This window comes from Battus philenor, unplaced genomic scaffold, assembly GCF_028537555.1.
Source record: "Battus philenor isolate CCGP_79_NKW_IND1 unplaced genomic scaffold, ilBatPhil1.0.hap1 SCAF_3, whole genome shotgun sequence".
NCBI classification, from domain to species: domain Eukaryota; kingdom Metazoa; phylum Arthropoda; class Insecta; order Lepidoptera; family Papilionidae; genus Battus; species Battus philenor.
Genome location: NW_027181693.1, coordinates 8,813,027 through 8,827,808, shown reverse-complemented (window position 1 = coordinate 8,827,808; position 14,782 = coordinate 8,813,027). Strand labels below are relative to the sequence as shown.

The window sequence follows — 14,782 nt, the reverse complement described above, 5'->3', positions numbered from 1 at the left end:
TATAATGGGAAGTGCATTCCAATGAAACTGCGTTTACAATAGAAGAGCTATTAGGAGGAGAAAGTGAGTTCGATGAACCAAACTGAATGGGACTAAAAAGAGATTATAAATTCGTATTACGTAATAAATTATTCATTCTATAAATTAGCTTATCTGTAATAATTAATATTTTATAAAATATATCTATATCAGAGTTGTAATGTTTCGTATATATAAGTATTATATACCGAAAATGTAAAAATACAAAAAAAAAACTTAAAAATAGTTCTTAAGTCACAATTTTTTTTTCGTATTTTAATAACATTTTATAATTATTATTTTCTAAATTGAACATTTCATATTTTATAATTAGGGTAAATTATAAAATATAATCGCTAAAAACTAATTAGCTATAGTTTAGTTTTAGAGGAAAGTCAATTTCATTTTAATTCCTTAATAGTAGTCATGACAATCTTTGAACTGTCAAAAGTTATTGGTCGCAGTAGAGTTATTGGATATTTCTGAAATCAATTATTATTTTGGCTTTATTAAAAGACGATTGCTTAACAAAAGAAGGTTTTCTATTTAGTACACTTCAAGATTTTAGTAACAATGTGATAATCACATTAAATCTATATATCATTTTGATATTATTGTACATACAATGTGTATGTACAGTATTTTTTTGTTTGTATATGTCCTGAGAAAGCCTTTTAGGTTTAGATTAAATTCATCAATATTGGACAGCTTGCTATAGAAGATGCTATATATCTCACCGCAAGAACCTTACGCGAGTCTTGACAAAAATTAAAAAAAAATTAAACGGATTAGTCGAACTGAGTATTTTGAGCGCAGGAATACATTTATATTTATATAGATTACACTTGTCTAGTGGTATAAACATAAGTAGCTTATTATTGACATATCATTAAGAATATAATGCTTCGGAACGTCGATGTCGAGGGCTGCCATCATGAATAAATGCAAATCAGATATATATACTACGAAGTAGTCTCGTGTGCCAGTTCTCAGATTATAAGTGAATGCTTAGACAGTATCGAGATGAGAGGATCGATGCATTCTATAGAAGACCCCGTGATCTCTTGAATTACCGAGGTTGATCCCGGTTTTTATCGATTCAAGTTTAATATAACGCTGCCTCTCTTTTTTGATTAAATACTTATTATCTGAACGTTATTCCAAAAAATGAAAATGTAGTTGGTTTATATTTGTTGTGACTGCATGGTGGTGACATGTTGTAAAGTCAAGAACTTAAAAGACTCGCACGTCGTTTAATTTTGTTTTCCATTATTCAGATAATTCGCTCATTATTATGGTATTTTGCTGCTTGCTGCTGTAAAAATGTGGTAGCTTGTACACACTTGTTAGCGACAACACGGTTAAAATACGCTTAACTATAGGTTATTACGATTAAAAACAAGAATGTAACCTAATTTCATAATCGTATAATATTTAGGTGATACGGGTTTTTTTTTAATATGAGTATCATTTTAACAGTGGTAGTAAATGCATATTTTTAATATAAATGGTTGCATAGGGGCGTTTGTGAGTTTTTAGGTTAGGTTTTAATCATAAAGTTTTAAAATGTTGCAGATTCTCGTAAAGCGTAATTTTTATAATCAGTTTTTTTTATAAGTAAATTCTAATAGTTTAATTTAACCTAATTCTTTGATCCATACTGGTTTAGTGGATTGATATTTATATGTAGATAATAAACACTAAAGTTACGACTTTTTTAATTCAGAAATTCGAGAGTCAATTTTGGACTGTCAATTTATATCTGTCATTGCATATAGCCCCTCGTAGCAGAAAAACCTTAATTTATTAGCAAGTACGACATTATACATCATAATAGATAAATTTCCAATCAATTATAAAGACAGAAATATTTCTCGTAATTTCTCAATAAAATTCTTACCCAAATTGTTTAAAAGTAATAATTTGACAGGAAATAATAAGTGGCATATTGCGTGGTGTAGTGAAAGATAAAACAAAATAATTATACTTTATCTCATTGTGTAACGATATCTGTAATATAAATTAATCATGCATTATTTATCCGTCCACAGCCACGATAGCTGGCTGGCTGTCCTTTTGCCAGCAGCAAACGACTTAAGTGATATCTTCGCTAACCTGTTTTCCCTCGCGTTTAGATTTCCTCTTCAGGAAATCTAAACCAGATTAGAAAACTAAAATATTGATTGACAATTTTATTTTAAAAATTAATAAAAAAATTTCATTACATTGAATTAACTGTTTCTAAAATCTTTATTAGAACTTGTTTTTTTTTTCAAATGCCTTGTAATTTTCGAACATACTATCAACATTTATTATTAATCATTTGTTAAGAATGGAGTGTGTTACAAATGCGTGCAGTGAAATCTTAAGCACGTTCTTGTAAATATAACTATTTAAGTAATATCTGCAGTACAATTGTATAGATTTATTATATCAATAGGCTTAAAGAAAAGATTATAAGTTTTATTTCAGTGTTGTGTAATAAATATAATCCCTATTGTGTTTAAACATTTCTTTGCAATAATATTTATAGTGCTTAATGAATTATTAAATTAAATACATTGTTAATTGTAGAAATAAAAATTATCGACTATTATAAAATATTTCCTTGTTGAGTGTTTGTATAACAACAGTAATTGTCTTTTAAAGGACAGTCTGTGGTAATGCGTAGTGAAAGTGGATGAGGCTGAACATTTTGAGATTGCTGGCATGTCCGTTGCGCGATGAAAGTGGTTCGGATGGATAATCCTATTCATTTACACGCGTGTTGCAAAACTTAACTCATAATATTTTAAACTTTACGCTACCGTCTCATGAGAATTTAAATATAAATATACAAATAAGACTGCACTTGGCTATATTTTATTTTTATGATTATTTATAAAAAAATTCCCAACTATTTATTAATTTTACATTAGGATTAGCGGATAGCGTCAATGAAATATATTATAATTTGCTGTAATATCTTAAATGTATGAAAATGTTAGTGTGATATAAAATAAGCCAGCAATAAATCAATGACACAAGTCATTAATTTTAATTTTATAATAATTCCTTAATGGAACAAATTTTTAATTATTTTTTGTCACGAGAATTGGTGTTTTAAGTTATCAAAAGTCTAATTACTTGACACTATAGAGGATATTAAAATATTTTCATTGTTTAAAATAAATAAGAAAAACTTAACATAAAAATTACACAATTTCACTTATTCAAATATGTGAACACCACTTTTTAACAAAGAAATCAGTCGCCACGTCGTAATAAAAAATGGCGTAACAGATCTGTTCTAGATTGATTCGATTGAATAAAAACAATGAATATCATAGAATGTTATGGTATATATTTCCTTTGCATAACATATTTTAGAGATTATTATTTTTTGTATTAGACAAGTTTGTTTGCGACACAATTATATAAGCATTGTATCAAAGATTCATATGTATATTGTAGATGGATTGACATTTCTTAGCTAACAAATATGTTAGTTATTTTATATGAACAATAAACAAATAAATTTTTTTTAACATAATAGTAGTAACTTTATTCGTTACTGAAATGTAATGTTTAAAATACTATTTAAAAAATCTTTAAGATTTGAAAAACATGCAAACATCGATGTCAATACTACATCATAATGTCTACATATATTATCAAGATTCATAACATTTCATTATAAATAATCACACAAAAAATTGCACGTATAATGACAATGATAAAAATGAATAATATAACACCGATTCATCGGTTAAACTTAAAAATTCTTATATTCAAATATATTAAAAGATTTATTATTATTATTATAATTTATGATGACAGCGATGTAATCGTTATAAAGGTGATTGGAGGTGGTTCATTTGACAGCAAAAACTTTTAACGCGATCGCTGTATGTTACAATAATTATTTTCTTCTGTTGAAATACGACAGGCCATACACTTAATTTTAATTTATCGGCAGCACAAAGTCTGCAGGGAGAGAGAGTAAACGTTGTCATAACGGTGTATATTATTTTTGAAATGATTGATTTTTGGATAAGGATGCAAATCTTGACTAGAATATCAAGCATTATATAGCACATCACACACATACTAGTATAATTTAATGCGTTCAAAATTTTATTTTCAAATTAGGCTGTAATCTGTTATCACTTTTTTATTTTCAGGTACAATATAAAAAAATCAAATAATTATTTCTTCGATAAATAATTATACTCTGTTTCAGATAAGAAGTCTTACCCATGATATTCGTTTAAGTATTAATATTTCTTTTTCTTCTGGACATTTTATCTTTATAGAAAGTAACAGCTATGTCACCTTTTCGTTAGGTGAGGAAATCTGTTTAACTATTCGTATGCTTTAACGTATGTCTTTTATTAAATAGCCTTTTATTAAATAATTAAATGCCCAAAATTTTAATTAGACGGTTAATCGGTCATAATGTCATAAAAGACATTCAAAGATGAGTCGGTTATCTACAGATACTGCAGTCACAGAGTAACATTATGGAGCAGCTGTGTTGTGTGATAGTTACAAGCGTCCGTGCGATATTACCGTCACTTTCTTTCCAACAAAGTCAATGAAGCGAGGAGAAAGTGGCGACCTCCACGTCCGTGTGACGGTGCCAACTGTATAATATGCTGACTCATAGACTGCTGACCACATAATTTTTAATATTTTCAACGTTGCGATAAAGACAAATAGGTTTCCAAATAATAATAACATTTTTTTGGCCAAAAAGTTATTTCAAAAACCTAAATGGATATTGTTGACATAGAATTAATGGTTAGGTTAGTTATTAGTTATGAGGTATTTTTAAATCTTCAACAATAAAAAATTGCATGTTTATAACCATTTTAACAATAAACAATCGCTGCGGCACTAAAACTTATGGGTGATTTATTAATATATTATAAATGAATTACTACACGCTTCATTAAAACGTTTGTTTTAAAATTTTTAACATATGTGAATCACGATACCTATACTCTCCGGCAATTGGACCTACAACGTTTATCTCTAAGATTAATGAATCTGTTTTTAGTCAAAAGATACACGCATACGGAGAAAGTTTTTCGCTGATATTTTAATGTTATAAATAATTAACGTACGTGCTAATTTCCGTAATATGTTACAATAATCTGTTTATAATATTTGTTACGATACAAAAATATTTTCTTTCTCTTTTAGTATAACGTAATAAATTAAATAATATATTATACATAAATTTAATCATATAACTTATCCATTAAATTTAGATCTGACGACGAATCTTCACATTAAAATCGAATCTCTAGGACAGTATTTTTCAACTTTTTATGTACCTTTTATGTAACATATATGTTTTTTTTATATTAACGCGAAAGGGTAAAACTCGGGTCGGCTCCAATTCGAATTGCCCTCTTAACAATCAAATTGCCTTACTGTGGGGCGTGGGCTCCACTTTCGGAAACAGCTTTAAGGGGCTCAGCGAATTGGCAGGTTGAAGTGGCAGCGGGCAGATCACATAGCGCTCGGAACAGATGACCGATGGGCTTTAAGGTTCGGAAGTAGTGAACACGAATCGACAATCGTAGCGTAGGATGTCTGCCCACAAGGTGGACATATGATCTTGTTGAGGTCGCTGGGTGTAGGCCGCTTCGAACGGGTCTTATTAGAAAACCTTTTAGGTATACCTATATCCATCTGTGGACATTCCCCGGATGAAAAGATGACGATGAAATATTTTAATTTCAATACACGTTTCATGTACAGCCTTAAACAGATAACAACACAAAGTATAAAAACAAACTGTTTCAAAATGCGTACCTCTAATTTTTCAAATATTTCGTACCCTTTGTTCAGAAACATTCGGACAATGTTTATTCAGATGCTAACTTATCCGTTTGTTTATAAGGAAAGCACGTCGACATTTGAAATAGAAATAACTCAAAACGCTAACTTCGCATATGCTAACTTGTTTTGTCATCTACATGTCTAATGGATGAGCTTTCGCGAGAAAACGTCTGAGAGAAGTCAATAATGTAACATAAATTACGTACTTTATTATCATAATAAAATAATCACAAAAAGTTTTATTGAACATATGTACATAATATATTTTTAAAAAATGATGTCTGAAAATAAAACCTTTTTTTCTCACATTTCTTAGATTTTGAAAGAGCTTACAATTTCTTCATAACATATATTCCTCAAAATATAACATAGATTTAATATTTATCTTATTTTTTTACAGTTTTTACTTTTCTGCAACCTCGTTATGATTATACGAAAACAATGTCTCCTAATAATGTTATCGAGCTTATCAGTGATACACATTTCAGGTTAGTATATCTGTACACAAAATAATAAAAATACATAAAATTTAACAAAATTATTAAATGCTCTCTGTGTATGCAGTATGTAATCCTCTATAGATCATAATATATAGTGTAGAAAAGTTGCAACCTTGCTAATAAAGTACTGCACTATGGTGTTATGTATAAAACACTTCAATGTGCGCGAAGTATATGCCAAAATGAACGAAACAACAGTAACAATAATAGTCGATAATAAGCAAAACCATAGAAGGCGCACAGGTGCAGGGTGGCGTGTCTTGTTGTCCCTCGTTGTTTTCATCCCACAAATATTTCTAAACTGCTGTTACAAGATTACTCGTCTCAGTGTTCAGAACGTACTAAGTTTGGCGCGAGCTATACAGCGTTTTCTTTAAATCAACTACGAAAAAACGGATTCAAAAACATTTTAATCACCTCTGAGACTAATTGTATACTTACAGGTAGCCCAACATTCCGTCAACAAACAGCAAGAAGCAACAGACCTCTTATAAGATGGAGGCCACCAACAGATACCTGGAATTGGACATCAACTCCAAGAAACGAAAAACCATTTTTTACACCTTCTAATTTTACCCACAAACTGCCTCCAACTGCCAATGAAACTGAAATATTAAGCCACATGGCATCACTCAAAAGAAATTATTCCCGCCTTCTATGGGACAGTGATAAAAGCACTAACTTACCCTTGTTCGTGGAAAAGGCGTTAAAGCTTCTTAATTTAAAACAAGTGTACTACGAAGTTGAACATTCTGTTATGTCGAGGGTCTCGTGCACGGCGTGCAAAGCAGGTGCTGGTCTCTTGCAACATTATATCAAGCTAGGTAAAAGTAAAGAAGAAATAAACAAGATGATCTACCAGTTTTGTGTTTCTCTTAACATACAATCGGCTCGTGTGTGTGAGGGTATAACGAGATTATTCGGGGTAAGAAACACTTTACTTTTTAAGGCAGTAAATTAAAAGAAAAACGGTTAAACACAATTAATAAGTGAAATTGTTTCAGAGCGAGGTAGTGTACGTTTTAAAAAGAATTACAATTGGCCCCGACGAGATTTGCAGCTTTGTCATTGGTGACGCTTGCGGCGATGTTTATAATCCATATCATGAATGGGAAGTTGCATTCCCTCCGGTGCAAAAACCACCTTCGCGAACATTAGAAGCACCAATAGAAAAAGCTCCGACGTTTAAAGTTCTCCAAATATCTGATACTCATTTCGATCCTTACTATGCAGAAGGTACGTGAATAAACAAGACAAATTTATTTAACATTTATTTCCATCGATATGCACGAATTGTAAATATTTAATAATGAAACACTAAAAACTCCGATAACTGTGGACATAGACGTTATTATTTTAATTATAGTGGTTTATCTAGAACTAAGAATGTCGATAACAGACATCACTTTTACTAGATGAAGGTCTTCATTGCATATTACACTAACATTAATGCAACTTCTTAATTTTAAGATTTTATTACATTGTGATAATTTGGTTAACCTATTTTACTCAAACTAGATAAATATTTTCGATAAAATGGGTATTTATCCTATTCTTCGCCATGAAGTTACTTTGGTGATATTTCTGTCTACCTAATGGTACTTGGTTCTTGTGTCACTTTTTAACAGTCGGCGATGAATTCGTCGGAAGTTTTGATAACATATTTCCACCGTTCAATCATCAGTAATTGAATGGCGTCGATGATTAGTCGAATCGTCCAGCGCATTTTCGCTGCCATTATTAAACATTCCATAGAGTATTGTTCGGTTCTCATGTCTTTCCGCGGCAGATGTTTTTGTAGGAATTTCTCCCCCTAGAGTGGGTGAATCGGTATGAATAGGTAAATTGACCGCCGCCATTATCGGCGTTGTGGTTGTTTTTTTTATGACTGGGTAGATCTTCTATAACGAACCCTCCCCTTTTCTTATCTGAGCTTGGGACCGACAATGGCAGAATTAATAATTAAACAATACATAAATTAATAGCCTTGTGTCCACTTACCATTTAAGTGAACAAAAATAATGATTCGTTGGTTACAGGAGCTAATGCTGAGTGTAACGAGCCGCTTTGCTGTCGCGCATCAAGCGGGCCGGCACGGACCCCTAGCGGCGGCGCGGGTCGCTGGGGAGACTATCGCAAATGTGACACACCGAAGCGGACGATCGACCACATGCTTAAACATATAGCTGACACTCATCCCGTTAGTGTCATAATAAAACAACCCACTATTCATGGCTATAGCTCCAATAACCGTTTTTATTTCGAATACTGTAGACCTTACTGTAATATATTCTATATATGTGTAAAAGCTTTAAAAATGGTGTTTGTACAGCTCATTTATCAGCAAAAAATTTTAAAACGTGCTGGTGATTGCGAAAGGCCAATAACTTCTCTGTCAGTAAAAAGTCTGCAGGGACAGACATGTAACAACATATAATTTTAATATGCAATAACCCAATTTTTGACAACGCTTATTTAACTAACTTTGCTATGCTTATACTCTCATTACGTTCTTTTTTATTTCTAAAAATATTGATTTTCGGATAGGGTGTACCATAACCAATCAGCATAGATAATAACTCTTCTAAAACAGAAATATTGCAATAGAATAACTTCTTCAATAATATGTTAAATTTATCACACACGTTCATTATTATTGATTAAAATATTGTATTTACTATCGACATGTAAAAGTAAAACAGAATAAGAAAAATTTTTAGGACATAGATTACATTCTTTGGACGGGAGATTTACCACCGCACGACGTTTGGAATCAGACGAAGGAGGAAAATTTAAAGGTTCTACAAGAAACCGTAGCGCAAATGTCAGATATGTTTCCAGGAGTACCGATTTTTCCAGCTTTAGGAAATCACGAATCTTCACCAGTAAATAGGTAATGAGGTTCATTATTTTTTAATATTTAGAATGACTTAAATTTCTTTATAAATTCTAGTTTAAAAATTTTTATAATATCATTGTTAACTTTTTAATCAAAGTTGAAACGCGCGTATACACTTTGACCATTAAACATGAAATTAATCTGAAATAATTACATTATTTGGAATTCATTCGATGTATATTACATTCCGTAAATAACACATTTTTATGCCTTTACAAATCTCTCCGTTTTTTTTTCTAATATTAGTCTCTCTTTCTTTTACTAGTTTTCCACCGCCATACATCTCATCATCGGAGTCAAATATCGCGTGGCTTTACAACGAATTAGACGCGCAATGGCGCCGCTGGTTGCCTGCTGGCGTTTCACACACGGTGCGACGTGGCGCATTTTACTCCGTGCTCGTGCGTCCAGGATTTCGCATAATTTCACTAAACATGAACTACTGCAACAATAAGAACTGGTAAACATTCTTTAATCATTAAATAAAACTAATTTTCAACAGAATATACCGTGGTTTATTTACCAGACGGAAAAATTAAATGGAAGTCCATTTTTCCGGGGTATATTCAAACAAATTGTTAAAATTTATACACGGAATCATCATCAGCATTTAATTCTGCTATAAGACATGATCGGCTGGACATAGGCCTCTCCCATAGATTTACAGTAGTACTACCTGGAAGCGTCTACCGATGACCTTAACACAGTTGTCTGTCCAGTTGTCGGTAGACGACGCTGCTTTTGCCGGTTTGTGGTCTCCATTCCAGAATTATAAGGCCTTTAGCAATATGTAGTCTGCCCAATGCTACTACACAGATTAAGGTCTTGCTGTGCAACGTTTATTTTTTCCTATTAGTTCTATTCGTAACTATGAATGTTGCAAAGCACTCGAAACTTTGGAATTAAACCGTAACATTATCCATTACATGTTTTATTTCATAAGTAATATTCTCGTTCATATGTCATTATTCTATAAAAATATTGATCAATCACAATTTGTGAAATTAGAAAGATTGTGGAGCACCCTTCTTCGAATAATATCAACGACGATGGTATCGTAATGACCTTTTGGTCTTGAATCTTAATTATCATTCCTAGAAATTGTAATTCTTTTTAGGTTATTAATTAAAAAAGGATTTTCGTTAAAAAATAATGCAGATTTTTTAAACTTATGTGATCGAAACATTCTTAAAAATTTGTTTTTTCAGGTGGTTGTTACTAAACAGTACAGACCCTGCTACGGAACTTCAATGGTTAATATACGAATTACAATCAGCTGAATTTAGCGGAGAGAAAGTACATATCATCGGTCACATACCACCCGGCCATTCAGATTGTCTCAAAGTTTGGAGTCGAAACTATTACGCTATAATTAATCGATACGAGTCTACAATAACAGCCCAATTCTTCGGTCATACACATTTCGATGAATTTGAAGTATTTTATGATCCTAATGATCTAGGTAGGGCAAACAGTATTACAAATATTATAATATTTATTTATAGTAAACATTCGACGTAATTTATTGCATCAAAATTTGTTTGAAGTAAATAAATACAAGTGTTTATTACTATTAATATATTAGGGAGACCGGGAAGTAACTACGTTTCTATCGAAATTTTTTACAAAAAACCGGTTGATTTTTACCGTTTCGACATTGAAAATTTGTATAAAATAAGGCAAAAGGTTGTTGATAACGAAGGTGATAAGAAATTAAAACTTGTTAAAAATGGATTCGTGTGAATTTAAATTAAGAAAGCGACATTACTTTCCGATCCCTCTAATATTAAGTTGTTAAATTCCTGCACTTTAATAAATACTGCGTTTAAATAATTACTGCATAAATTTTTTTTAACACTGAAACTTGAAATATGTTGTGTTAAATGAATCCATTTTCTCTCTTCCAGGAAGAGCAACCAGTATAGCTTATGTTGGACCATCGGTATCTCCATATTACGATTTAAATCTAGGATATCGTATTTATTACATAGATGGAGATCATGACGCTACCACAAGGGTATTTTTTTTACCTTTTTAAAAAAAATATATTCTTAACATTTCTTACACATTTTAATTATATTTTTTAGCTTGTGGTGGATCACGAAACATGGATCATGAATTTAAAAGATGCAAATTTATTCGGTTATCCCATCTGGTACAAATTATACTCAGCGCGGTCTGCGTACCAAATGCAGTCTCTGCGGCCACAGGATTGGGATAAATTTATAGATGATATGACATCAAAGGAAGAGGTTTTCAACTTATATTTCAAGTAAATAACTTAATGAACATCTAACATTTATTTTCCAAAATTATATCTACGAAAGTCACGATATAAATATTTGTCTTTAGATATTTACGTTTTAAAATAACCTTGAAATAATTTTAAAATGTTAAAAAGAATCAAATATTTAGGATAATTCATAAAATTACAGTAATAGCTAACTAACGTTTATTCATTCTTTGCAATTAATTATGCAAGCTATTTAACTAATACGTACTTGGATAATATATCTTTATAATACATTCAATGGTTAAAAATAAATATCATACCTCATTGTTAGTATTCTGTTAAATATTGAAAAAAAAAGTATTAAGAATCCAAAACATAATCTTTAGTTGGTTGGCAAAAATCATCAGTGATCAGTATGAAAATATTTTCTATTGTTGACACTATTCATTAATAGTATGTAATTTATAAAAAAAAATATCTGGAGATATCGTATTGTTATAGACATTATTGGAAGAACAGTCCCCGTCGAGGTTCGTGCGATGGTGAGTGCCGTAAACGGTTAGTGTGCGATGCCCGCTCAGGCCGCTCACACGACCGCCGCGCACTCTGTGGCCACATCGAAGCGCGCATTGACAGTACTGCGCCTGCGCCTCAAACGTGGCGAGCTTGGCTTTATAACGGCCTGTCTGTTTCGTAAGTTCCGACAACTCCCCTTTTGTTTCTTTCTTTGTAAATATGTATATCCGTGTAGTATTATACTGTATATATATATATATATATATATATATATATATATATATATATATATAATACACACACACACACACACATATATATATATATATATATATATATATATATATATATATGTGTGTGTGTGTGTATTCTTTACCAATGTACTACAAACAGTTCTGAAGGATATTTTTCTGTTTTTAATGCGTTTATAAAAGCTCATTAATATTGGCAAATACATGGCCGTTTTAGCGATTCGCCAGAACGTCATAATTTTTTTCGACCTGTGTACTTTAATTTCTCATTAAAAATTACATTAAAAGTATACGTATTGTAAATCTTTCGAACATTATAATTGTAATACTACTTTCTATTGAGATTTAATTTTTATTACGTAGATAACTAATGCTATAAATATGCTATATGCTATAAAGGTAATGGTATTACTTCAGCTATTTTATATCCATTTCGATCGCTATGAAATATGCACGTTTCTTGTATTTACCTTCCTACACCGTTTCCTAAAATATTTTATGGAAATACTTAGTCTACTTTATTACTGCACAAAGGTTTAAGGAAAAATATTGTAAATTTTTTAATGAAAATTAACAAAAAACGACAATTTTTTTATTATAAAGTAAGTCTGTTAGCGACAGACATTCGTTATTTTATATAAGTGAAAAGTTTCTTAGCGCATGCTTCCAACACAGTTGTTGTGAGAGATGAGGAGGTTGGACAATCTTGAATTGCTTTGGCACGTTACAGGTACCGAAGGAGTATACTGAGAAACCTTAGCTTAAAAAATTTATTTACATAGAATGTATGGTTAATGATTAAATTAACTAATCTTTGCATTGAAATATTTTTGACAGAGATAGTCCTAGTGTACAGCAAGTGTAAGCGGTGGTGGATTTCTAATAGGTCTGCACATAAAATATGGTGGATGATGGACTTGTAAATAAGTAGGTATTAAAATCTAACCAATAAATTACTTTATACTATGATTCTATACATATATATAACTGCTTTTGATGCTGAACTGCTCTGATTGTAAAAACATTTTATTCACGGAACAATAAGGGTAAGTAAACAAAAATATAAACAATTGATTTTAACCATAAATAACGGCATGACAGAGTCCAGCAATTGATACTGAAATTTAGACAGCTCCGCTTTTATTGGTTTCATAGCTGATTTAATCCAATAATTTAACCAGCACTTGTAGGAACATATTAACTTAGGCGAGGGGCATATTCCAGATAAAGCTGCGAATGGAACTTCTAACAATCATAGCAAAATTAAGCTTCACCGATACACTACTAAGGTTAATTTTGCTATGTGTGTGTAAGTCGTTTTTATAAAATCTTTTTTATGCTCTCAATTCCGGCCTAGTATGGTGCTTGATTATTTATGAAAATTCCCGTAAAAACTTATCAATAAATTTGTGTATCAACAAAGAAGTACAATTCAAAATTCAGACATCGAAAAAAAGTTAAATTGCTACGCTTAAATAAATTGTGATTTTAATAAGGGTATGATTTTAAATTTTTTACAGATTTCTCTTTAGGTAAAATTTTTAAAGATCTCTGATCTTTTAAAATTTGTTTATTTACCTACTTACTAAAATAAACTTTTGTTGGTTAATAAAAAGTGTAACTAGTATTTTAATTCGGTACACAGAAGTTTTGTATCAGCCTAGCAATTCCACTTTAAGCTCCGTGTCTTTGAAATGTTAAGAACACTATGCATAATTGTACACTACTTACTTTTTATTCTTATCCCAGAATGAAATTAAATATAACTAATTCGAAATTGTCCATATTAAACTTGCACACCACTTTATCATTAAGCTTGTCGCTTGTTCCTCCTTGCGTTATGACCCTTTTTGGATTGTCGAGCACTAGAGTATTGCTTCGGCTACTGCGAACATGATTCGGATCTAGTCGGACTACTGCATAGAGCTGCGGCCTTGTGGTCGCCGTCCATCTACTTTTCCGGTGATCAAAAGATTTTTAAGTTTTCGTCTATGGTACCGAAAACTCCAAAGTCGACTACTTTTATCTAGTGGAAAGCTTGTTTTATATTTCATAATAAATCTGAAGGCTATCTATTTATAAAACATTTTATGTAACGTACTAACAACCTATGTAAATTTTATGATTCTAAATGTGATGTTTTTGAGAGACTTTTATAAAGTTATAACACTGTCACTAATACGTTTTCAGATTTTCAATGCTGATGCAATTACCACAAGTGGCTTATCAAATACCAAAGTTTATAATGGGATTGGGCTGAAAAATTATTACAACACGAATAGACAAGAGATAAATACACCACCGGATTTAGTCGCATTGAGAACAATTTTAAATACTTTCATAATTTATTGATTTTACTTATTTTTATTCAGATTTTTATAAAGCCATGTTTTTTTTTACATTGGTATGTTACGTTGTATACTTACTGAATGTTATTTCACATAGTAAATAATAAAATGTCGACGATTCATTTTAAGCTTCTCAATCAAGATGTTGTTAATATTTGTAAATAAAATTTGTAAATTTTTTAATA

At 31.0% G+C, this 14,782-nt stretch overlaps 1 protein-coding gene across 6 annotated transcripts in view; it reads left to right on the top strand.

Annotated features, from left to right (window-relative positions):
• The window catches only part of LOC137926570 (sphingomyelin phosphodiesterase), a 23,585-nt gene extending 8,808 nt beyond the window's left edge, over positions 1 to 14,777 (top strand). For 3 of the 6 annotated variants that reach the window (XM_068770218.1, XM_068770221.1, XM_068770222.1), the window contains exons 2-12: positions 6,251 to 6,338; positions 6,794 to 7,275; positions 7,355 to 7,586; positions 8,390 to 8,550; positions 9,071 to 9,243; positions 9,515 to 9,709; positions 10,458 to 10,711; positions 11,157 to 11,266; positions 11,337 to 11,521; positions 11,984 to 12,175; positions 14,440 to 14,777. In XM_068770218.1, the coding sequence (XP_068626319.1) occupies positions 6,275 to 6,338; positions 6,794 to 7,275; positions 7,355 to 7,586; positions 8,390 to 8,550; positions 9,071 to 9,243; positions 9,515 to 9,709; positions 10,458 to 10,711; positions 11,157 to 11,266; positions 11,337 to 11,521; positions 11,984 to 12,175; positions 14,440 to 14,509 (2,118 nt within the window). In that variant the 5' untranslated portion in view covers positions 6,251 to 6,274 and the 3' untranslated portion in view covers positions 14,510 to 14,777. Of the gene's footprint in view, positions 1 to 4,324; positions 4,344 to 6,250; positions 6,339 to 6,793; positions 7,276 to 7,354; positions 7,587 to 8,389; positions 8,551 to 9,070; positions 9,244 to 9,514; positions 9,710 to 10,457; positions 10,712 to 11,156; positions 11,267 to 11,336; positions 11,522 to 11,983; positions 12,176 to 13,086; positions 13,181 to 14,439 lie in introns of those variants that run through there. The other 3 variants (XR_011107714.1, XR_011107715.1, XM_068770223.1) reach the window with 3 other exon arrangements.
• The last annotated feature ends 5 nt before the right edge of the window (positions 14,778 to 14,782 follow it).